The sequence below is a fragment of the Orcinus orca genome, chromosome 9 (assembly GCF_937001465.1).
Source record: "Orcinus orca chromosome 9, mOrcOrc1.1, whole genome shotgun sequence".
Classification (NCBI taxonomy): Eukaryota; Metazoa; Chordata; class Mammalia; order Artiodactyla; family Delphinidae; genus Orcinus; species Orcinus orca.
Genome location: NC_064567.1, coordinates 3,937,027 through 3,960,813, shown reverse-complemented (window position 1 = coordinate 3,960,813; position 23,787 = coordinate 3,937,027). Strand labels below are relative to the sequence as shown.

General features: G+C 46.3%; 1 protein-coding gene across 3 annotated transcripts in view; it reads left to right on the top strand.

Annotated features, from left to right (window-relative positions):
• The window catches only part of DPP6 (dipeptidyl peptidase like 6), a 1,028,806-nt gene that overhangs the window by 82,751 nt on the left and 922,268 nt on the right, over window positions 1-23,787 (top strand). The window contains exon 1 of one of the 3 annotated variants that reach the window (XM_033408230.2): window positions 12,259-12,664. The exons of the other annotated variants lie outside the window; for them this stretch is intronic. Within the exon in view, the coding sequence (XP_033264121.1) occupies window positions 12,614-12,664 (51 nt within the window). The 5' untranslated portion in view covers window positions 12,259-12,613. Of the gene's footprint in view, window positions 1-12,258; window positions 12,665-23,787 lie in introns of those variants that run through there. 3 annotated transcript variants of the gene reach the window in all.

Below are 23,787 nucleotides of genomic sequence, written 5' to 3'. Positions count from 1 at the left end.
GCAGGGGGGCATGGGTTCGATATCTCGTCGGGGAGCTAAGACCCCACAAGCCGCTCAGGGCAGCCAAAAAAATTAATAATAAAATGCAGCACTTTTAGAAAAAAAAAAAAATGTCCCTTTATTACACTTTCCTCCGTTTCTCAGTATGACGACTTCTATGTCCTGCCCTGGGCACTCTTGTTGCCCTTGAAACCACGCCCTTATCATTGTTTCCATGGCTTCCGAGCTATTTAGAGACTATTCTGCCTCACTCCCTTCTTTTCTCATCACCAAAAACAGCTGACATTGTAACCTTTGGCACAGAGATACTCACAGGCACCCCTAACATGCCAACAGAGCAGGGGAAACATAAATGAATGCTCCCTGCCTGCGTATCCCTGTTATAATTACATAGAATATGGTAATTTTTAAAAGCATGACTGAGATGCTTAGTAAAATAGCAGGTGTTACAAAATTGCATTTTTATTATCCTTCCCCATATCAGACGTGGAAATGATGGTCTCTCCAACTATTTCACCACTTGCTAAATGTTCCTAGTCAGTTATCACCGATAATGCTTCCTTTTAAATCATATGTGGACAATTAGAGACTTTTAGGTTAATTAATTTTCTATATTAGGAGAAAAGAGTTTATGTAAATTTAAGACAGTGGTATTAATATTATTAACAATAATAGTTATCATAAACTATGGATTTATCATTTATATGTATAAAAATAGAGCCCTTGCTGTAAAAATATTAAAAATTGTAGTTAAATTTTATAGTCTTAAAATTAAAACTTTCTGCATAGCCACACTTTCTAAGTAGGGCATATCTGGCCAATTACTTAATATAAATAAATGGTAATTGATTATCCATACCTACCATTATTCTCTAAAGCATCTGGCTTATCCAAAAGATACAAATCATTCCCCAAAAATTGCTCTGTCAAATAAGGAAGGAAGTTTGGGTAAAGGGTAGATAAGAGTTGGAAAACTAAGAAGCCAGGACTTGGGTTTGAAGATAAATTACATGTCTTGAAACGTTCTATCATGAGCTGTGCGCCCGGCACGATTGAGAGAAAGACAATGGGATGCACCATGTACATATCCACAAAACACACCACCTGGTGTGAATCTCATTCTAGCATCAAGACAAAGAGAAGCTTACTCATTGAAAGGGACATTGTGGCAATGGAAGGGAAATGCTCTTGATGACATCACTGGACTGGTTTTTAATGAATGAATGAATGAAAACTGCTTTTTAGTGAATTCTTCAATGTAGACAGATATTGTAACATAACCCAAGGGACAGTTTGGTGGTAGCAATTCTTTAGGGAAAATGCCCTAAAAGGAAACTTTCTCTTTCACTACAGCCAGAACAGTTCTGACACCAAATGCGTGTGGGGTTTTCCCACACCAGTCAGTCCTCCAAGCCTCCAGACACCAACTGCGTGTCCTACAACCCACTTCAGTTCTGACACTATCTACCTGGTGTTAGCACAGACCCCACAGGTGAAAGACTCAATCCCGCAAGACTGTCCCCAATTCAGATGCCAATTGCAAGTAGCGGGTCCCCAGATTACGCACCTTCTGTCCAACTTGACTACAGATTAGGGGTCCATGAACCCCTTCTCGGGTTCAATTAATTTGGTATAACACCTCACCGAACTCAGAGAAACACACTGCTTACATTTACTTGTTTCTTATGAAGGATGTGATGGAGGATACAGATGGGCAGCCATATGAAGAGGTGCATAGATAGGGTGAGGTCTGGGGAAGGGGCTCAGAGCTGCCAGGCCCTCCCCAGGCCCAGAGACTTCTATGGTGTCTCCATTCTGCAGGCATGATTGACTATTAATTCAACCCCATCCCCTCTTCCCTCCCCAGACGGTGGGGCAGACAGTTCTAATCTGATTTGGTTTTCCTGATGACCCACCCAGAGTCCCCAGGTTAGAACAAAAGACGCTCCTATCACCTAGGAAATCCTCAGGGATTTAGGAGCTCTGTGTCAGGAACCTGGGTCAGAGAACAAATATTGGAACAAAAGATGCTCCTAGTACACCTATCACTCAGGAAATTACAAGGGTTTTAGGAAACCTGTGTCAGGAACTGGGGGCAGAGACAGAATATCTATTTCTTGCTATGTCAAAGACGCACAGTGGTACAACCAGGAAAAATGATCTGATGATGGCTTAATCATAGCTGTTAGTTTACTCATCTTCCCAAAATTTTGTTATGGTCTCAGAGAAGATAGATCTCTCAGGAAAATCACATAGACGAAAGCAACGAGCAATTGGTGGAAATAGACAAGTAAAAAAGGTGGGGAAAGAAATGCTTATCTGGGGAATTCCCTGGCGGTCCAGGGGTTAGGACTGAGCACTTTCACTGCCAGGCCCGGGTTCGCTCCCTGGTCAGGGAACTAAGATCTCGTATGCCATGCTGCGCTGCCCCCCAGAAAAATGCTCATATGCTTCCATGTTTGACTTTATTCATCTCCATCCCTGCAAAGCCTGGCACCAAACTGGACTTCAGGCTTAAGAAACAAATGCACCCAACCTGGATTTGAGAAATAAAGGGAAAGAGGAAGTTGAGAAGAGGCAGAAAAATGATAAAATATCAGGATGGAGTTATAATAGATGCAGCTGGAAATGATGCAGCAAGATTTTAAAATATGAGAGAAAGAGAAAGAGAAAGAAAGGGAGGGACCATCTATACCTTTAAGAACTCCTGCCGGGGCCCCAGAGCTCTGAGAAAGCAAAGGGCATGATCTTTTGCTCCCAGACCTTGGTCCGTCAGCATCAAAGTCAGACCTGATATGGGTCCCACTCCAGCATCTCAAATCTACATTTCGAACTGAGTGCGTTTCTGCTTGACAACACCTGCTACCGTGGCAACTGCCCCTTTCACCCAGAGTGGGCTGACCCCGCAAAGCAGCCCCAGATAATTCTTAACTGAAACTCTGGGGTTGTGTTTTGTTTTGTTTTGTTTTTAGAAGTCGTACCTAAAGAATGCCTAAAATGTTCTCTCCTGATAGACAGGTTTTCTTCCCCTAAGTGAAATTACAGCTGCAAAGGGAAAGCAAGCTAGATTTGCTGGCATCAATTCTGGTTTTTATATTTTAAGTTTCACCAAATGTCTCAACAGTCTTAATGCATTCAAAATATTTGAAGTATAAAAATTATACATTTAAAGAGGTTTAGAGCTGAGCAACAAATGGGTAACATATTACTTAAAATGTATATCATCAAAGGTCAGTTTTCCTAATGCAAAAAAGAATCATAAATAGAACATAAATGAGGAAACATAAATAGAACAACAGGGAAAAGTAGGCAAATATTATGAGCGGACAATTTCTATAGAAAAAGGTATAAAGAAGACGGGTTTATCTTAAATAGTATTAAATAGCAAATAAGATTTTATCTTAAGTGTTTTGTTTCTATTTAAAACATACACATCTGTTAGCCAATCTCTCGATACGATGAGCGTTTCAGGTTTTCTTTATTAATTAACTATACCTGTGATGCATTACCTTTTATTTCCAATTTCAGTTTCTTGAAAGTAAAATTTAAAAACTTTCTAAGTGCAGAATCCTTCTGGAGTTTTCCTTTTTTCCCCTCACAGCATTTTTAAAAAGTTTTATAGAGATACAATTTTCATACAAAAAATTTCACCCATTCAAATTGTACAACTCAATTTTTAGTACGTTTACAGAGTTGTGCAGCCATCAGCTTAATCTAATTCTAGATGAAAAAGAATCCTTATACCCACTTGCAGTCATTCCCCCCCCGGATGCCCATCACAAACTTGTCTCCTCTCCCGCCAACTCATATCCAGTCCCAGGCAACCATTACTGTCTGTCTCTGTAGACATTTCCTGTAAATGGAGTCATACAACATGTACTCTTTTGTGACTGGCTTCTTGTGCTCAGCATAAGATGTTTATAAGATCCCTCTATGTTGTGACATGAATCAGTACCTCATTCCTTCTATGGCTGAATGATATTGCATTGTAAGAATACATCCCATTTTGTTTATCCGTTCATCCGTGATGGACACTTGGGTTATTTCCCCCTTTTGCCTATTATAAAGAATGCTGCTATGAACATTTGTATCCAAGTTTTTGGTGGGCATATGTTTTCACTTCTCTTGACTATATACCCAGGATTGGAATTGCTGGGTCAAGTGGTAACTTAACATCAGGCCTTTTGAGGAACTGTTTTCCATGGTGGTTCCACCATTTTACACTCCTACCAGCAATGTGTGAGGGTTCCAGTTTCTCTCCATCCCTACCAGTAGTTGTTATTATCTGACCTTTTTATTATAGCAATTTTAGTGGGTGTGAAGTGACAGCTTGTTGTGACTTTGAGTTAATATTACTTTTGTAGAAAAACAAGAGTCAAACTCATATTTTAAAAGGTATTTTTAAAAAGTCTGCTTGTGGCATTTTTAGCAGGGAAGAAATAATGTGTTGTATGTGCGCTTCAGCCATCAATTTGCAGTGGGTCCACAACTCCAGAACATCCAGGTTTGATTCTCCTTGATTGCTGAGACAGATGACAGTTTCCTGACAACCGTTCAGGTTTTCGTTCCTTTCTGGGCATTTATAATCTTGGGCTCAGAGAAAAGAATCCTGGCAAAAGTCAAGAGATCTGTGTGATCCCAGCTCAGTGGCTAAACCGAACGCATAATCTTAGGAGCAAATTCAAGTCCCTCTTTTTACCTACAGACATGTTCTATGTCCATTACTTTTAGACCGCTAAGTGTTGGGCTATTTTTTTTTTCTACAAAATATTCCATAGGAACCCTAAAATATACACTCTGCTCTCCTGGTTCTCTTAAACAGATGTTACGTAAAGGAATTTTACATTGCCCAGAGATAATAGGATTTTCATGCATTTAACTGCTTTTATTTTCCGATACTTTGCTTATTTACAGAGCTTCTCTATATAGATGTTCCTAATGTATAAAAGAGCTATCAACAGTTAACAGTTCCTACACTTCATTAAGAAGGTATTTAATACCAACAAAATACTGTACTGGTCAAGAGGTCTTCACTGGGGTACGGAGGCAGTGTTAGCTGAGCAGGTGAAATAGCTGTGGTCGTAGCCTGGAACGTTGACTAGTGGCATGAATAGGAGTATGAAACCCAGGCTCTTTACCCTTCCTTCCTCCACCTGTGAAATGGGTATGTAGTAGAACACACTCATTAGTGTTCAGAGACAGGTGCTCGGAGAGAAGAGAAACCCCAACCCACAGATGCTTTGGTCCATAGGAGTCTATTTCCTAAAATAGAAACCGCTAGGGCCCATCTAATGTAGAGGATCTGGTTCAGAATCATCTCGTTCCTGAGAAGTTCATGATGTCAGTGGCTCAAGGAAAATAACCCCGTTCAATTGAGCAAGGCCAGGGACAGAGATTAACTTACACAATTTCCTCGACTCTTGGTCTACACAGGCAAGGGAAAACGCTGTCAAAGATAAAGGTCTTCTAATTAAATTTGGAAGGGCGTTTACGTGTACACTTGGGATTTCTCTGACATCTCTCACTGTTGTGGCCTCTCCCGTTGCGGAGCACAGGCTCCGGACGCGCAGGCTCAGCGGCCATGGCTCACGGGCCCAGCCGCTCCGCGGCATGTGGGATCCTCCCGGACCGGGGCACGAACCCGCGTCCCCTGCATCGGCAGGCGGACTCTCAACCACTGCGCCACCAGGCAAGCCCCCTGTGAAATTTTTAAAATAAATATTGACAGATCTCATTTTTTTCAGAAGATCTCTTCCTGGAAATTGATGGGTAAATCAAATTATATGGGATGAATGATGTCTTCACTGCAATAAGAAAGCTCGCGTTTTAAAGAACTCGAGTAATGGATTAATCTGTGGGTCAAGGATAGTTTGTGATGAGAAAATCACTCTCTTTTCCTGTGCACTGTGATGGTTAGTTTTATGTGTCAACTTGACTGGGCCACAGGGTATCCAGATCTTTGCTCAAACATTATTCTGGATGTTTCTGTGAGTTTTGTTTTGTTGTTTTTGGATGAGCTTAACATTTGAATCAGTAGACTGGGGAAAGCAGATTGCCCTCTTTTTTTTTGGATGAGCTTAACATTTGAATCAGTAGACTGGGTAAAGCAGATTGCCCTCTTTTTTTTTGGATGAGCTTAACATTTGAATCAGTAGACTGGGGAAAGCAGATTGCCCTCTTTTTTTTTGGATGAGCTTAACATTTGAATCAGTAGACTGGGGAAAGCAGATTGCCCTCTTTTTTTTTGGATGAGCTTAACATTTGAATCAGTAGACTGGGGAAAGCAGATTGCCCTCTTTTTTTTTGGATGAGCTTAACATTTGAATCAGTAGACTGGGGAAAGCAGATTGCCCTCTTTTTTTTTGGATGAGCTTAACATTTGAATCAGTAGACTGGGGAAAGCAGATTGCCCTCTTTTTTTTTGGATGAGCTTAACATTTGAATCAGTAGACTGGGGAAAGCAGATTGCCCTCTTTTTTTTTGGATGAGCTTAACATTTGAATCAGTAGACTGGGGAAAGCAGATTGCCCTCTTTGATGTGGGTGGGCCTCATCCAATCAGTTGAAGACATGAATAGAACAGAAAGGCTGAGTAAGGGGGAGCTCCTACCCGACTGCTTTGAGCTGAGACATCAGTGTTTTTTTCCTGCCTTCAGACTCAAACTGAAACATTAACGTTTCTTGGGTCTTGAGTCCGTTGACTTCTGGACTGGAGCTAATGCCCCTGGTTCTCCTGGGTCTCCAGCTCACCTGCTGTAGATGTGGGGACTTGAGAGCCTTCAGATTCATGTGAGCCGATCGCTTATAGTAAATTTATACTATATATACATATATATATATATATACACACACACCACATACATGTATATTCTGTTTCTCTGGAAAACCCTAAGAAAGCTACCTTGACTTTCAGTTTTATGAGCTGGGAATTTCACATGTTGAGTTTCCTTACAGCGGAATTCACCTCGGCAAAGTTAAGCTTTTAGTAGTAAGTCACAAGAAATGAACATTGACAAAACGACACGCTGCATCTGTTCCTCTGTTGTAAATATCACCTGTTGTCAAATGTGAAACTGAACATTGTGCCAAAAGTCTCAACTTAAATCAAAGCTGCTTTGATCAACGCAGCTGCTAATGCCAACAATACGTAAATTAAGGATGGAGCAGAAGGATGGACGAAACAACAACTCCGTTATAGCAGGTTTGGAGAGAGCCCGTCCGAGTTAAATAACGTCCACGAGCCCACACTGAGCAAAAGTAGATGGTGTGTAGGTGCCGCAAAGCATGGCAGATCCCACCTGCTCAAACCTCACAGAAATACTACAGTGAAAACCATGAGATGAGCATGCCTTCTTGTAGATTAGAAAGAAAACTGGAAATTCAACTGCAAAAACTGGAGCTGAGTCAACACTTAGTTGATAAATGTAGGACCACATTTGCATCCCATGTTCATCAATGCAGCACAGGAAAAAAAAAACATTCTGAGGATGGGGGTGAGGAGAGGGGTTCTGATGTCTGTGCTATCTTAAAATATTTCCTAATTTAATTTTCTTATAAAATTTAATATCCCAAAATAATACGGCAGTTGAGCCTCCTCCTTTTTTAAGCATTTCCCCCCTATACTCTTGGCTTCTTTCTTCCTCCTGGATTCCTCTTTATCTATCCTCATTCTTTGTCTCTCCAGCATTCCCTAGGTCAATGACTAAAAGCAGATGAGCTGCAAAGACTGAATAGTCATTATTTAATATTCAGAGTTGCTTTGCTGTTCTATTCCCTCTTTATGCCTGCTTTAGCCCTATTTTTTCTACAGGCATTTCTTTCTTTTTTTTTTTTTTTGCGGTACACGGGCCTCTCACTGTTGCGGCCTCTCCCGTTGCGGAGCACAGGCTCCGGACGCGCAGGCTCAGCGGCCATGGCTCACGGGCCCAGCCGCTCCGCGGCACGTGGGATCTTCCCGGACCGGGGCACGAACCCGCGTCCCCTGCATCGGCAGGCGGACTCCCAACCACTGCGCCACCAGGGAAGCCCAGGCATTTCTTCCAGAGGCCACAGGCAGGAGTAAGGTAGCACAGGTGAGCCAGACAAATAGTTTGGGCTGATAGCTCTCGGGTGAGTGTTGGGAAAAACATTCAGACTACTATCAGAATTATTCATTTATTAACTTAAAGTTTAAACCATATTATTCTGCTTTGTATTTCTAGAGGTAATTTCAAGGAAGCTATAAAAATGGCAGGTTAAAACAATCTTGTCCTGTACCTTGGAATAAATTTAACCAAGGAGGTGAAAGACTTGTACACTGACACTGAAAACTGTAAGACATTAATGAAAGAAATTGATGAAGAATAAATCAATGGAAAGATATTCCATGCGCATGGTTTACAAGAATTAATATTGTTAAAATGTCCATACTACCCAAGGCAGTTTACAGATTCAATGCAATCCCTATCAATATTCCAATGGCATTTTTCACAGAAATAGAGCAATCCTAAAATTTGTATGGGATCAAAAAAGGCCCCAAATAGCCAAAGCAATCTTAGAAGAACAAAGCTGGAGGCATCATAACCCCTGATTTTATTACAAAGCTCTGGTCAACAAAACAGTATTGGTACTGGCGTAAAAACAGACATAGATCAGTGAAACAGAATAGAGAGCCCGGTGTCTTCAATAAGTTTTGTTGGGAAGACTGGACGACTGCATGCAAAAGAATGAAACTGGACCACTATTTTACACCATACACAAAAATTAACTCACGGTGGATTGAGGACATGAATGTAAGACCTGAAACAATAGAAGAAAATATAAATGACATTTGTCTTGCAGTAGTTTTTTTGGATTTGACACCAAAGGCAAAGGCAACAGAAGTAAAAGTAAACAAGTGGGACTACATCAAACTAAAAATTTTCTTCACAGCAAAGAGAACAACCAACAAAATGAAAAGACAGGCTACCAAATGGGAGAAAATATTTGCAAATCATACATGCGATAAAGGACTAATTTCCAAAATACATAAAGAATGCATACAGCTTAATATCAAATAAACAAATAATCTGATTAAAACATGGTGGAGGATCTGAATAGATATTTTTCCAAGGAATGCATTCAGATGGCCAACAGGTACATGAAAATGCTCAGCATCACTAATCATCAGGGAATTACAGATCAAAACCACAGTGAGACATCACCTCACACCTGTTAGAATGGCTCTTATCAAAAAGGCAAGAAATAACAAATGTTGATGAGGGTGTGGAGAAAAGGGAACCCTTGTGCATTGTTGGTGGGAATGTAAATTGGTGCAGCCACTATGGAAAACAGTTTGGACGTTCCTCAAAAAAAATAACAATGGAACGACTATATGATCCAGCAATGTCACTTCTGGGTATTTGTCCAAAGAAAATGAAAACACTAACTTCAAAAGACATATGCCCCTCATGTTCATTGCAGCATCATTTACAATAGCCAAGATATGGAAGCAACATAAGTGCCCATTGATGGGTAGATATACACACAGTGGAATATTATTCAGCCATAAAAAAGAATGAAATCTTGCTATTTGTGACAATGTAGATGTACCTTGAGGGCATTATGCTAACTGAAATAAGTCAGACATAGAAAAACAAATACTGTATGCTCTCACTTATATGTGGAATCTAAAAAGCAAAACAAAAACCAAGCTTATAAATACAGAAAATAGATTGATTGCAAGGGTAGGGGTGTAGGGAGAAATGAGTGAACGCCGTCAAAAAGTACAAACTTCCAGTTATGAAATAAATAAGTCATGGGAATGTAATGTATAGCAGTGTAACTATAGTTAATAATACTGTATCGCATATTTGAAAGTTACTAAGAGAGTAGATCTTAAAAGTTCTCATCACAAGAAAAAAATTTTACTTAAATTAGGTATGGTGACAGATTCTAACAAGACCTCTTGTGATGAGCATTTCACAGTGTTTACACATATCAGTTCATTATGTTGTACACCTGAAACTAACATAATTGATACATCAATTATACCTCGGTAAAATATACTTTTGCTGTGTTTTCTCAGTTTTCCCTCCCTACTCCAATGTGTGATGGGATGGGAAAAGCCAGGTTGTGAGGGAGAAGTTTTGGTGAGAAAGAGAGGGAAGAAGATTCTAAAGGAATTAATGCCACTTCAAACAAAGAAGAGAAAGAACCATTTTAATGCTGCTTAAAAGCAGAATTAGATTGGCAATGTTTTTGGTCCACATGAAGCTGGGTTTAGTGTAAAAGTCAACAGTACAAGGATGATCTGTGCCCATGTTCATTTCTAGAGAAAGGCTGTCATTAAGAATCCTAACATAGGAAAGTGCTTCTTAAACCTAAAAAAATGAATAGTGTTGGGCTTCCCTAGTAGCGCAGTGGTTGAGTCTGCCTGCCGATTCGGGGGACACGGGTTCATGCCCCGGTCCAGGAAGATCCCACATGCCGTGGAGCGGCTGGGCCCGTGAGCCATGGCCGCTGAACCTACGCGTCCGGAGCCTGTGCTCCGCAACGGGAGAGGCCACAGCAGTGAGAGGCCCACATACTGCAAAAAAAAAAGAATAGTGTTGTGCCTGCCACTTTCCAGGCAAATCCTAATCCACGTTCCTTTAAAAGCTGCTTTTCCATTAGCTTTGTTTCACCTATTTCTTCCACTTACTTCTTAAGCCAAATCATTAGTTACAAGTATTTTTCACCTGCTGCTTGCGTGTGCTTATATATACCTACCATATATGTGTGTGTATATATATATTATAATGCTTATATATATAATATGAAGGCATTTTGGATAATTTACAAATAATTACTGTTGCAGTCGCTCAGAATTTTCTGCTTGAGTGTGGGTTGGAAACGGGCCTCTTATTCATTCTTACATGCGATTTTTTGTGAATGTAAAAAAATGGAAAGGCTTCTCAAACCGCTCCTAGCCTCTCCTTCCCGCCACTGCCCCCCAGGCGAGGACGTACACACACACACACACACACACACACACGACAGTGAGTTCAAGCCTGATGCGCTGATGTCGGTTGAAACAGCTCCAGTCCGCTTTTGGCGGTGGTCTGGTCCTCGGTGGAGGAAAGCCGCGGCGTGCGGAGCATCCTCTGTGCGCTCTTCCCGGCGGCTTGGGTTGGTCAGCATTTGAATTTGGCCACCTTCTGCGTGCGCGCTCTCGGGAGCGCGCGCCCCTGTGTGGTCCAGGGAGCTAACCCGCGGCTGTGAAAGATTCAACCGTCCACGAGCGCCCCGGGGGTGGTGATCAGGGAACACTGGGCGCGGTCACTGGGCAACCCGCCGCTTGGGGTGGAGGTTGGGTGGGGGCTCAGAGCCGGGGTTTGGGCTCCGGGGCCAGGCAGACCCCTTGGTGCGGGGCTGGGCTGTGGGAAGAGCGTGGGATCAGGTCCGAAGAAACAAAGACGCTTTAGGGGCCGCAGCTGGGGCAGAGGCCTGGGGGGAAGGTGGAGCCTGGGAAGCCAGGTGTGCGGGCGCAGAGCGGCCGGGCCAGCCGGTGCCGGGAGTGCTGCTACCCAGCGAGGAACCCCATGCCGTGGACCAGCCGCGGCGGCAGATTCGGATGCAGACCCAGAGTGCAACCATGGAGACGCAACGTGTGTCCCATGGTAACCCTAAACAACATTATTTATGAGCCCTCCGCTTCACCCTGCTCGGCTTCTCCACCCTTGCAGCCGACGGTGCTAGGCGGCGCCCGACTCTGCCCGGCCTCTCCCTCCCCTCCCGGGGGCGCAGACAGGAGATAGTCGCAGCAGATCCAGCGTTCACGCTGGGCGGGAGGCGGCGGCTCTACCCGCGGACATCGCGGCGGTGCCTGTTCGTAAAAACCAAGCGTGCGTGCTCCGCGCACACCCGGCCCGCGGGGAGGGGGCGTGTACCCCAGGAGAGGGTGCTTGGAGGGGCTCCCGGCTCTACACAGACCTTTCGGCGCGCCTAACCTTGATGCAGCCCGAGGCTTCCTGGTTCCCCCGGGTTCGGGCTGAACAGCCGGTGTGTGTACGCGCGCGCGCGCGCACACACACACACACACACACACACACACACACACAGATACACACACAAGGGCCCGCGCGCCCTGTCGTCGCCGCCGCCTCGCCGGGGTCCCCGCCCTTAGGGACCAGTGCGGCGCCGGCGGCACCCGGCGCTGCCCGCAGAGCATCCCCCCAGCCGGCCGCGCCGCCCAGTGCCCCCGCGTGCGCCCCGCGCGTCTCCCAGCTGTCGCTGGCGGAGCGCGGCTGGCCGGCCAGTCAGCAGGACACGCAGGCTGTCTAGCTGGCCCCGCGGCTCTCAGCCTCTTCCCCGCGCTCCCGCTCCCGGCGCCCGGTGTTTGTTGAAACAGGATCTCACCCTGCTCTCCGGCTGTGTATTTTTCTATCTCCGCGGCGGCCGAAAAGAGTTGATTGCTATTGTGATCCGCCGGGGAGAGGAGAGGGGCAGGGTGGCGGAGGGGGAAGCCGAAGCGCTGGAAGAATTTTTTTTTTTTTCCTGCGAAAGCCAACTCCACCCAGTCCTCGGCCGGTCCAGTCTCTACTTTAATCATCACCGAGACAATGGATTAAGTTATTCTTCTCTGGGCCAGAAGTCGGGTTCAGACTTGGGGCAAAATGAAGGAAAAGGCGATGATTAAGACGGCTAAAATGCAAGGGAACGTGATGGTGAGTGCTGGTGAGGCGCGCGGGGGCCGGGAGGACTTGCAGGGGGGATCGGGGACGGGAGGCGCGTCCCGCACCCCCGGGAAGGACCGCGACCCCCGTGCGGAGCGCGGCGGTGCCGCCACCATTTCCCACCTGAATTCCCCCTACCCGCAGCGGCGGCCGCCCGGCTGCGAAGGATCAGGCGTTCGCTTGCAAATTACAACTTTGCAGCTCTGGGTCCCTGTGCTTTGGGCAGGTGGCTCGGTGTCTTGGGCCACGGGCGGGGTGCGCGAGGTGGGCAAGGGGAGGCGGACCGGCCCTCGCCGGCTGCGCGTCCGTCCCAGTGCGCGGCAGACCCCCGGGAGACACGCGGAGAGCGAGGTCGCCGAGGCCAGGGGAGGACCGCGGGGCCGGGATGCCCGCACCGGCCTCGGGGCCGCGAGTTCCCGAGCCCGGGACCTGGTAGGGTCCGCAAAGCCTGTGGCTCACTCGGGGCGGACGCCTGTCGCTCTGTTCCGGCGGCTGCCCCCGCGACCGCCGGCCGGCCGGGCGGGGCCCTGCTCCCGGGTATGACAACAACGACTCCCCCGAAAGGCCGACTCTGCCAGCGAGCGTAATAATGGCACATCGCTCCCCGAGGAGGACCGTGCGCCGCCGGGGACCTCGGATCGGTGGGAGGCTCAGGGCGGCGGGCCAGGGGGCATTGCGCCTTGACAACTTTGCTAACTCGAGGACCCCGGCGTCCCGCGTCCCCCGCCGACCCCCGCCCGCTCCCGGGCACCGCGCCGCTTTGGCGCTCCTGCCGTCCTCATCCCGAGCCCGTGCCGGGGGCTGAGGGGGTCGAGGACGAGGAGGTTGCCATCTTGTTCTCTGGAAACTGTGTGTGTGCCTGAGCGTGTTTATTTGGCTGGCGCTTTAACCCTTTCCGGGTTGCTGTGGGATGCTTCGGAGGAGGGCCCCTGTTTTCACGCTACTCGCCCGCCGGTACTTTGTTGTGAAGCAGGGGCGGGGAGGTAGGGCTTGGCGTGCGGCTCTGAAGGTACCGCTGGAAATGCAGGGACTCCTTCAGGTCCAGGGTCTGCAGCTGGTTACGAGGTGGGTTGGGTGCAGGCGATGGGGGGCGGGGAGCAGAGGTGTGTTTGGGAGAACTCAGCCGGTGAGCCATTTCGAGGTCTTGCTTTCAACAAAAAGAGACGGGAAGTGGAAAATGTATTCGAATTGAACCAGTACCCAGCCGACTTAACCACACCCACGGCAAGACACCTGTTGCCTGCCGGAGGAAGGAGTGCCATCCGCGTGGAGCTTGGCTTCTGGCCTGAGGAGCGCGGTAACCGTATTAAAGGGACTATTTTGTAGAGCGCCCCCGACCCCCCTCCCCACGCAGACGACAGGCCAGTCGTTCCAGAGCCTTCCTTCATCAGTCTGGGTTCTCCGAGTGGCTTACCTAATTGTCTGTGGAAATACATCTGTGTCCCTAATTTTCCCACTCCCTCTTTAGCCGTCGGGCTGTTCCGCGTAATTTCATGTATAAACAGGGCAGAAACGCGTGTGGAGTAGTGTTTTCCAATTAAATTCCCACCCACACCCGTAATTCCTCTCATATATTGTGCCATAATGTGCTAGTAAAACGCACACATTTAGGACTGAGGGGAGAGAGAGGATTCACATTTGTTCTCCTGTTAATAATAACGATGCTTGATTGATTCTTCACCTAAATCTATTGTCCAGTAAGTGTTTCTTCTCGTAAGTTAGATGGTACGTTGTGACATAGCAACATCTGTATACAACATCTTCATTAAAAACTTTTAAGATCTTCCCTCCCACTACCCGCTCTCTGCGTTCATTGCAGAAAATAAAGAGAAGAACACTGATCTCATTTTCACTCAAACGGTGAATCAGGCTGTCACCCTCCTCTGTGTCTGCTTTTTATAAGTGTAATCAGAGCAGGTTTGAACTGAGTCTAGATAAGTCTACGGCCACCAGTTAGGTTTTTAGACTCATCTGTTTGTTGGCCTAAGAGAAAAATGAGACACGGACTCACTCAACTTTTCAACGTTGCATCAGTTCTTAAATTGATAATTATTGCTCTGTGGTTGGCTTTGTACCTTTTCTGAAATGTCACATTCTGGCTAACTACACGCAGCTTTACCTGAGTGATCACGCCGCACTTAAATCGTTGTTTGGAGACTTACTGAGCCCTAATTTTTCATCAGCTGTTTTGGAAGACTCTGGCTAATCGCAGCCTCTGTTGGACTCGAAGACGGGCAAATTCTTTGCACTCGCCGCCTGACTGCAATTCAGATGATACTTTACATTCCCCAGGAGAGCGAGGATGACTTCCTCCCATTACGGACGGTTGAGCGGCTGCATATCTGACTGCTGTGAAAAGGGGTGGAACGTGCCGTATATGCAGTGTTGATGCATCAACAGACACACAGAGACATGGACACAGACTCCATCTCCATGCAGGGCCCTTGGAGCTCTCTGGACCCACATCTGACGTTTGATGTGTAAAAGGGAGACACTTGGTCCTGCCAGAGTGATGGGAGAGGTGCCACGTCCCCTTACAGCCAGGAATGGAAATTGCTTTTCATTCCAGTCTCCACTCACTCACGTTCCCATGTGTGACCACGTGGTCTGGACCTGTGGTCTCTTGTTCCCGAGAACTGTGACAATGGCGCGTGGCTTGTCTTTGCCCTGCTGTAATCCTTAATTGAAAAATCTATTTTCCTAAAATCTCAGTGACCGTTTTATTCCTCACATGTTGCTTGAGAAGTTTATGACTCCTGGCAGCCGATTCAGAGAAGGCAGCCTCCCTGGTAAACGCTCTCATTTTGGCGTAATAAATGAGTAAAAGAAAGAACACGGTGGAATCGTTCACAACTTCTATTTTCATTCTTGAGAAGAGTCTTTTTCATAAACTTTATTTCTGATATTGTGAGAACTAAGCCACGTTCCATCTGCGATTTAACACACGTAGAAAGTGACCAAGATTTTTCCAGTCTCTCAGGACAGAAATTGTTTTTTCAAATCACTGTATTTTCATAAAATCTACATTTGAAAATTCATATGGGGGATGACTTGCATTTGTTTCAACCCAATCTTCCTTTATGACTGTGTTGATATCCTACTTATTAAACTTGTTTGAATTAAATGGGCTATTTGAGAGAGGCTTATCCTCTTGCAGTAGGTTCTAGGGTCAGTGGAAAATTTGATTATCCAGAGGATATTACTTCATGCTCAGTTCCCTCACTCTGTCCATCTGAGCGTTTCCCAGATATGGGGTTGCTTCCTGGAGACTGAGTAAAGGTTATTTAAAAAATCAGAGTCCCGGGGGGACTGCCCTATGCCCTAGGTGACAGCGTCCCGCTTCCTTGGTGTGTTTTGGTGGCCCTGCAAGCAGATGGTGGGTGAAGGAGGATGGCCAGGCCCTTGGTGACCAGAGTTGTGTCAGAGGAGGTTCAGAGAATGGAAGCTGAGGGTCAGAGGTCTGCAGGCCACAGGGATGCCTGAGAATCTTCATGGTTGATGGGTGTTGATTTTAGATGAAATTTGCAGCCTGGGGATGAGTTTCTCATGTAGGGAAAGCTGATGTTTTTCCTGTGGCCACTGATGGCAGGGCTCTGATCACTGACTGGATGTATCTGTGATACCACGAGCCTGGGATCTTCTGCAATCTTACTTCCCCTTCCTGTGTTGGATAGAAACCCCGGAGAGGAACCACCCACAGTGAGAGCTGGCTTTCAGGCCCTCTGGGTACTTTACTGATTCAGTTCTACTAAACAGAATGACCTTCTCGTGTTGATGCCCCGCTTATAATAAGCCCGGTGAGCAGAGGAAAGGCTTTGAGGTTTATAGATGAGTTAGTTTATAGGAACTTGTGTGGGACACAGACCCCCCCCCCCCCGCTGTTGACCTTCCTTGGGAACAGGGACACACACTTGTGAAATGACTTTTAGGGGCACATCCTTTAGAAATGCAGTGTTTTTCCTCTATCTGAAGGTAATTGGAAACATGACCCCGCTTCCTTACAGCGATGGGCACCCTGATGACATAAAAGCCATGGTGATAGTTCTAAACGTGAGCTTTTGGGCGTGTATATTGGACGGGATTTGCCTTCTTGAAGTGGGTTCCAAAATTACTTCGGAGGTCATGGTTTTCAAGAGTTATCCCTGTGCATCCCAGGGGTGTGACATCTACTTAGAGACTTCTCTGCTTCCTAGTTGTTCATGTCCGTTCATAAAATCATCAACCCCATCACCGGACTCCCCTTGAAATGCTGATTAGTCCCACCTGTGCAGAAAAAAGCCTGAAGCAGGTATCATTTCACACACCTCTTACAGGATTTAAGGTGCTAAGATTTCCAGGAAGAAGTCCTAACCCAGAAATGGATGGTTAGGTCAGGATCTTTTATAAAGTGTCTTGAGTAGAACTGTAGAGCATAGATAGGGCAGTCCTGCTTTTCCAGAGTCCTGTGCAAGTCTTCACTGGATGGATCACTGGGTCTTCCTGTTGGGACATGTAAATACCCTAAGTTGGCCTTTACCTATGCCTCGATGATTTCCCTCCCTTCTCTGATCTGTCCTGGTCGCTAATTTGGATTTTGAACTCCCTGAATTATTCCTAAGAGGTGTGGTGTGTTTCCAAAACATTAGCATCTTCGTTCACCCGTGGGCAGGAGCTGGGCATGGGGAGCCCCAGGTGGATGCGTGAATGGACAGGTGTTCATTTCTGAGCTCAGGATGACGGCTTTTATGAGCAAGTCCATGGTTCTAGTTGTTCTTTTCTTTCTTTTAAGAACTTCTTCAAGCTCTAATGTGTCCGATAAGAGGAGAGAGAATTCCACACATAGTGTATTTTCCACTTAAAACTACAATGAGGGCTTCCCTGGTGGCGCAGTGGTCGGGGGTCCGCCTGCCGATGCAGGGGACGCGGGTTCGTGCCCCGGTCCGGGAGGATCCCACATGCCGCGGAGCGGCTGGGCCCGTGAGCCGTGGCCGCTGAGCCTGCGCGTCCGGAGCCTGTGCTCCGCAACGGGAGAGGCCACGACAGTGGGAGGCCCGCGTACCGCAAAAACAAACAAACAAACAAAAACAAAAAAAACTACAATGAACTTGAAGCTCGTGCTCAACTTTAGTGGTCGCCACGTGTGGTTTTTTCTAGCACCACTAGGCAGTTGTCTCGCACCAGCTGAGTGTCCTATAATTCAGCTCGGTCCCAACCCCATCCATCTGCAGAGCGCGTCCGATCCCACAGGTAAAGGACTCGGTCACAAGGCTGCTTCCACTTCAGACGACACCTCGAGTCTAGCTGCTTCTGAAAGATCGGCTAGAGATCGGAGGTTCCCAGGACCCCTCCTTGGGTTCCATTAATTTGCTAGCATGGTTCACAGAACTCAGGAAACCAGTTTACTTATTGGATAACTGGTTTATGACAAAGGATGTTAAAATATAAATGAGCCGTATGAAGAGCTGCACAGGGCCCGGTCTGGAAGGGTCACAGATACAGGAGCTTCTGTCCCTGGGGAGTTTGGGGTGCCGCCAGCCCTGGCGTGTCCTGCTTCACCAACCCGGAAGCCCTCCACACACCCCATCCTTTGGGGTTTTTGCGGGGACTCCATTACATAGGCAGCCTTGATTAAATCGTCAGCCGCCAACCACTGATTCAATCTCTAGCTTCTGTCTTCTCCCCGGAGATCAGAGGGTGGGAAGGAGAGTTCCAACCCTCTAATCGTGGTTGGTTCTCCTGGAAACCAGCCCCATCCTTAGGGGATTCCCTAAGGTCATCTCGTTAACAAGAACTCAGATGTCATTTAAAGGGGTGTGTTATGAATAACAGGATACTCATCTCACTTTAAGGCTCTGAAATGATTTCAGGACAAAAGACCAAATATTATGACAGAAGACGCCCTGTGGCTCTTACAGCTCTGGACATCCCAAGGCTTTGGGAGCTGTGAACCGTGACTGCAGACCAAACTGTGTATTTGTTATAAATCACGACATCACAGTTCAATAACTACCATCTCAGTACCGTTTTTATTTCGGGAGGTAAATAAATTAATCCCAGGTCATTGTTGTCTTTTCCTTTCATTCCTTTAAAATAAGGAGGAGGAGACTTTTGTGACCTCCTTTGGTTTCTTGGAGCCGGTTCTATTGGATTAACAGGACCCACAGCTTAGAACTCAAGAAAGAGCATGTCCCAGACCTCATAGGACACATGCACACACTGAGCTGAGAGGTCGGAGCTGGACAGAACCAGTCAGAATTCCCCTTTATCCCTGTCGCTCCTGGGAGGGTGGGGAAAGTGTTCCCACACACATGTGATGCAACCACTTCCCAGAGGTCAGTGCTTGCGCCACTGTTGAGCAGAGTGCAGACTGGTTGGGTGGGAGCTCTGTGGGCACAGTCGCCTTGGTAGCTTGACTTTCTTAGCTATGAAGGGAAAGTAACCACGCTGTAATAACCACGGTGCCAAGGGTGTTCTGGTTTCCAGGCTGGTGTTACTCGTCGGTGACAATAAAAAGGAATTGCTGGCCAGAGGCCAGCCACAAGACCTGGTTGTCAATGTACCAGCTGTGATTGGGTCTCAAGCATGGGGAGAAACTAGGGCCAATTGCTTTTCTTCATGATAATGGTGTTTGAAAAATAAGATTTTCCTCTTTTTTTCGCATCACCTATTAGGCAACATACAGTTTTACTTCAAATAATTCTCTTTTTCTGATTCTGGGTTGTTTGGGTTTTTTTTTTTTGTTGTTGAGTTGCATGAGCTGTTTGTATATTTTGGAAATGAAGCCCTGGTCAGTTGCATCGTTTGCAGATATTGTCTCCCATCCTGTGGGTTGTCTTTTCTCCTTTTGTGATTTTGGTGGCATATGAACAACATGGAGTGAAACCTCTACTAATGGGAACCCAGCTGAACTTGAGCCAGCGAGACTAACCGTCTCCTACGATTCTAGCACTTGAGGCTGAAATGCAACTTCTAGGGTCTGTTCTTGACTCTATATACATTAGGTCATTTTTCTATACCTTCTAATTCTACATTTTTGGAAAATGAGAGTGAATGCTCTTCAAGCCAAAATTCTCTCCTTCTTACAAAAGGATTCAATTGTGGACTAGAATCTCTATGCTCAGGAAAAAAAAGAATTAACACATTTTTATAAAAACTATAATTATTTATAACAGAAGACCAAGGATTTTCTGGTTGAATATGAGTTTCCCAGAAATTTCTGTGTATCTGACCAAATCAAATCCTGATACACTTTCCATAATGGATTTTTTTTTGGTCTTCTCCCTATGACTTGGTAAATTGTGTGTATATTTTTTAAGATTCCCCACTCTTTTTTTTTTTTAACATATTTATCGGAATATAATTGCTTTACGATGTTGTGTTAGTTTCTGCTTTATAAGAAAGTGAATCAGTTATACATATATTTATATCCCCATGTCTCCTCCCCCTTGTGTCTCCCTCCCTCCCACCCTCTTATCCCACCGCTCTAGGTGGTCACAAAGCACGAGCTGATCTCCCTGTGCTAGGCAGCTGCTTCCCACTAGCAATCTGTTTTACGTTTGGTAGTGTATATATGTCCATGCCACTCTCTCGCTGCGTCCCAGCTTACCCTTCCCCCTCCCCGTGTCCTCAAGTCCATTCTCTACGTCTGTGTCTTTATTCCTGTCCTGCCCATAGGTTCTTCAGAACCATATATATTTTTTTAGATTCCATATATATGTGTTAGCATACGGTATTTGTTTTCCTCTTTCTGACTTACTTCACTCTGTATGATAACTTACAGTTTGCATAGCACCTTTAGAGATTATAAAGCAACGTTGCACACACTCTTTTATGATATTAGAGCAACCCATTGTGTGGACAGGCCAAATATCATTTCTTTTGTATGGTTGAAATTGCTGAGGCTGGGAGAGATTATTCAGCTGCTCCCCACTCCCGGTCCAGGGTCTTTTTTGCCCATCATACATTCTTTCAAAAATTATCTTCTCCCCACCACAACTGGAAGGAAATATAGAGCCTGAATGTTGGAAGGGATATAGAAACCATCTAGAACAAGATCTCTTCTAATGCTCTGTCCCTGTAGGATTTCTAGCCTTTTCTGGAACTCACTCAGGGACTCAGAGCTCCGGCTCTTGTTGACAAGTTCTACTTGCTAGAACAGTCTGTTCACATGAAACCTACCTTCAGGGAATTTCCCATAGTCCCAGCTCGAAGCCTTTGAACTATGGAAAGTTAGTCTAATCCCTGCTTTAAGCTACAATCTGACCTTCAGCTGATGTGTCTCCTTTGTGGTCTCTTTTCCAGGAAGAACATGTCCTTCCATTTATCTACATTTGATCGGAGTGACTATGAATTTAACCACTAGAGATTCCTTATTTCCGCCCATCCATTGCTACCTCTTTCCATTTCGTAGCTTCCCCAAGTCTCTCCCTATTTTATTGTTGTTGATTTTTCACCTGTTTAAAACTAGGTTGCAAAGCTATGATTAAATTCAGGTGTGCACAGCAAAGGCGGTCTTTTCAAAATGGAGCAGTAACTTTTGTGAAAATCTCCAGAGAGGAGAAGGCTAAGCCTTCTGGACAGAAAGTTGTGACATTCACAACTGGTTTGGGTTTGCTTACAGAAAAGAGAGAAGCAATCCCCGCAAAACTTTACGACAATGATGAGGCTTTTGCAAAGCGAGAATTATTTCAGTCCAGCTGATGGAAGGTGACACCTCCTCAGAGCTCTTGCTTGCCGTTTGCTGTATAAGAAGCAGTTCAGTATCACCTGGAAACAAGAAACTCCAACAACTTAGAATTCACCTTTCTGTTCCCTTGAGAAACATATTAGACCCTGACCAGGGGTCATCTGCCCTAGGACCTTCTAGTAAGAGAGGGAAAAGCATAACCAGGGGAAGGCAAATTAAAATCGCAGTGACAAAACACCCAATGGAAAGTCAAATATTTATTAAAGATTTATAACACTTAATTTTGGCAAAGATGTGGAACACTGGGGGGGAGGGGCACATCTGAAACTTCGCGAACGATTTCACATTAGCTGCACGTGGGTGATCTCCATGCCCCGTGACTCCCTGTCTCACTCCCAGGCATGTACCTGCAAGAAATCCTTGCAGGTGTGCACTCAGGGACAGGTACAAGAATGCTGATGGCAGGAATGTTTGTACTAGCCTCAAACTGGAAGCCGGTCAAATCGCTATCAGCAGTAGGATGCAAGACTCCATCAGTGTATTGATACAGCAGGGTACCAGACAGAGGCAAAAACGTGGACACAGGCTCGAAAGCACAGGGACTTTCCCAAACATGCCACTGAGCAAAAGAAGCCGGGCCTGAAAGAATACATACTGTATGGCTTTGTTTATATAAAGTTCGAAACAGGTAAAGCTAAGATGTCCTGTTAGGGGATGCTGACGTGGAATCCCTGATGGATGGGATATTTTTAGAAAAATTAAGGGAATCCTGACTGTACAAATCAAAGAGCCGTTACCTCTGGTTGGTGGGAGAGGAGGTTATGGCAGGGAGGCGTTCGGGGGACTTTAAAAGTGTGGGGAGGATTCTCATGCTTGACCATGGTTTACACAGGCTGCTTCGTAATAATTCCTTCTAGGTCTGTACATTGATATTGGACGCATTTTTCTGTACCTGTGTTGCATTTCACAAGGCGTAGAGACAGATTGTCAAATGTCTTTTGCATCTACTGGGTGAATGGATGGTCCACATATGGCGGACATAGACCCCCTTTTTCTTGTAGAAGAAAACCAACCATAGCCCTTAGAAGTCAAGGGGCCGTTGATGTTGAGTATCCCTTCATCTGTGAGGCGTGGTAAGTCCCTTGTGCAAAGGTAAGTATCAGGGCTGCCCTGTGGGAGCCGCCAGGGAATGACAGAAGCCAGCAGTGTGGCCGGAGACAGGGATGGTCTCCAGACACAGGGCAGGTCGGGAACCATGAGAGAAAGGAAACGCCAAGGCAACAGCTGCAGGATAAGAAGCCAGGGGCACCAGCAAATAGAACAGATCTATCAGGAGAGTTGAGAAAGGCTGGAAAAACTAACAGAGCCCTTGGGGAACCACTGACCCTGGGGAGGAACTGTCCTCAGTTGTGGACATCAGAGGCCTTCGAAAGAGAGCAGTGTCGACAGGCAAACAGCGGCCGACAGAAAATGAAGCCATATCCGGCCTCTGTACCCTGACACTGAATTAAATCTCGGAGACAAGAGTTGTGGGTGAAGTAGAAAAGAACAGCTTTAGTGCTTTTCCAGGCAAAGGGGGCCACAGCGGACTAATGCCCTCCAAACTGCGTGTCCTGCCCTGGAGGGGGTCCTGAGCAGTTTTATAGGAATGGTTCAAAGAGGGCGGTCAGCTTGCGGACATGCTTCTGATTGGTTGGTGGTGAGGTCATCGGGAGTCAGCCTCATCAACTTTCTGGTTCCAACCGGTCTGGGGTCTGTGTGCTTGTGGGCAGCAGACAGTTAACTTCTCCTGCCTGGTGGGAGCTTCAGAATCTGCAAAACAGCTCAAAGATCTTGTTCTGTATCAATATATCCCTTGAGGGGAACCAGGACCCCGCCCCAAGGCTGCACTATTGTCTCCTGACTGCTCTGCCCTTGTCTCCGCATCCCCTCCCTTCCCTGATTAGCAACAACCTGGCCTTTGGAACTCAGGGAAGGTCAGGGAGGCTGAAGGAAGCCTATTTCCTATCATCAAGAAACAGGGGGGGCACAGTGGTTAAGAATCTGCCTGCCAGTGCAGGGGACACGGGTTCTAGCCCTGGTCCAGGAAGATCCCACATGCCGCGGAGCAACTAAGCCCGTGAGCCATGGCCGCTGAGCCTGTGCTCTAGAGCCCGCGAGCCACAACTACTGAAGCCCGCATGCCTAGAGCCTGTGCTCTGCAACAAGAGAAGCCACTGCAGTGAGAAGCCCACGCACCACAAGAAAGAGTGGCCCCCCCACAGGGTCCTAATCATTTCAAAAACACAAGTGATGAAAACCACCCTTCTTTCTACTAGAATCCAAGGTCTTGCCTGACTTACATGCCATCTAAGTGCAACTCGCCCCTGAAGGTCTGACCAGAGCATGGGCTTTGCTGATGTGTATGTACATTTTGCTCAGGTAGCCTCACTCAGGTGAAGTGGGTTTT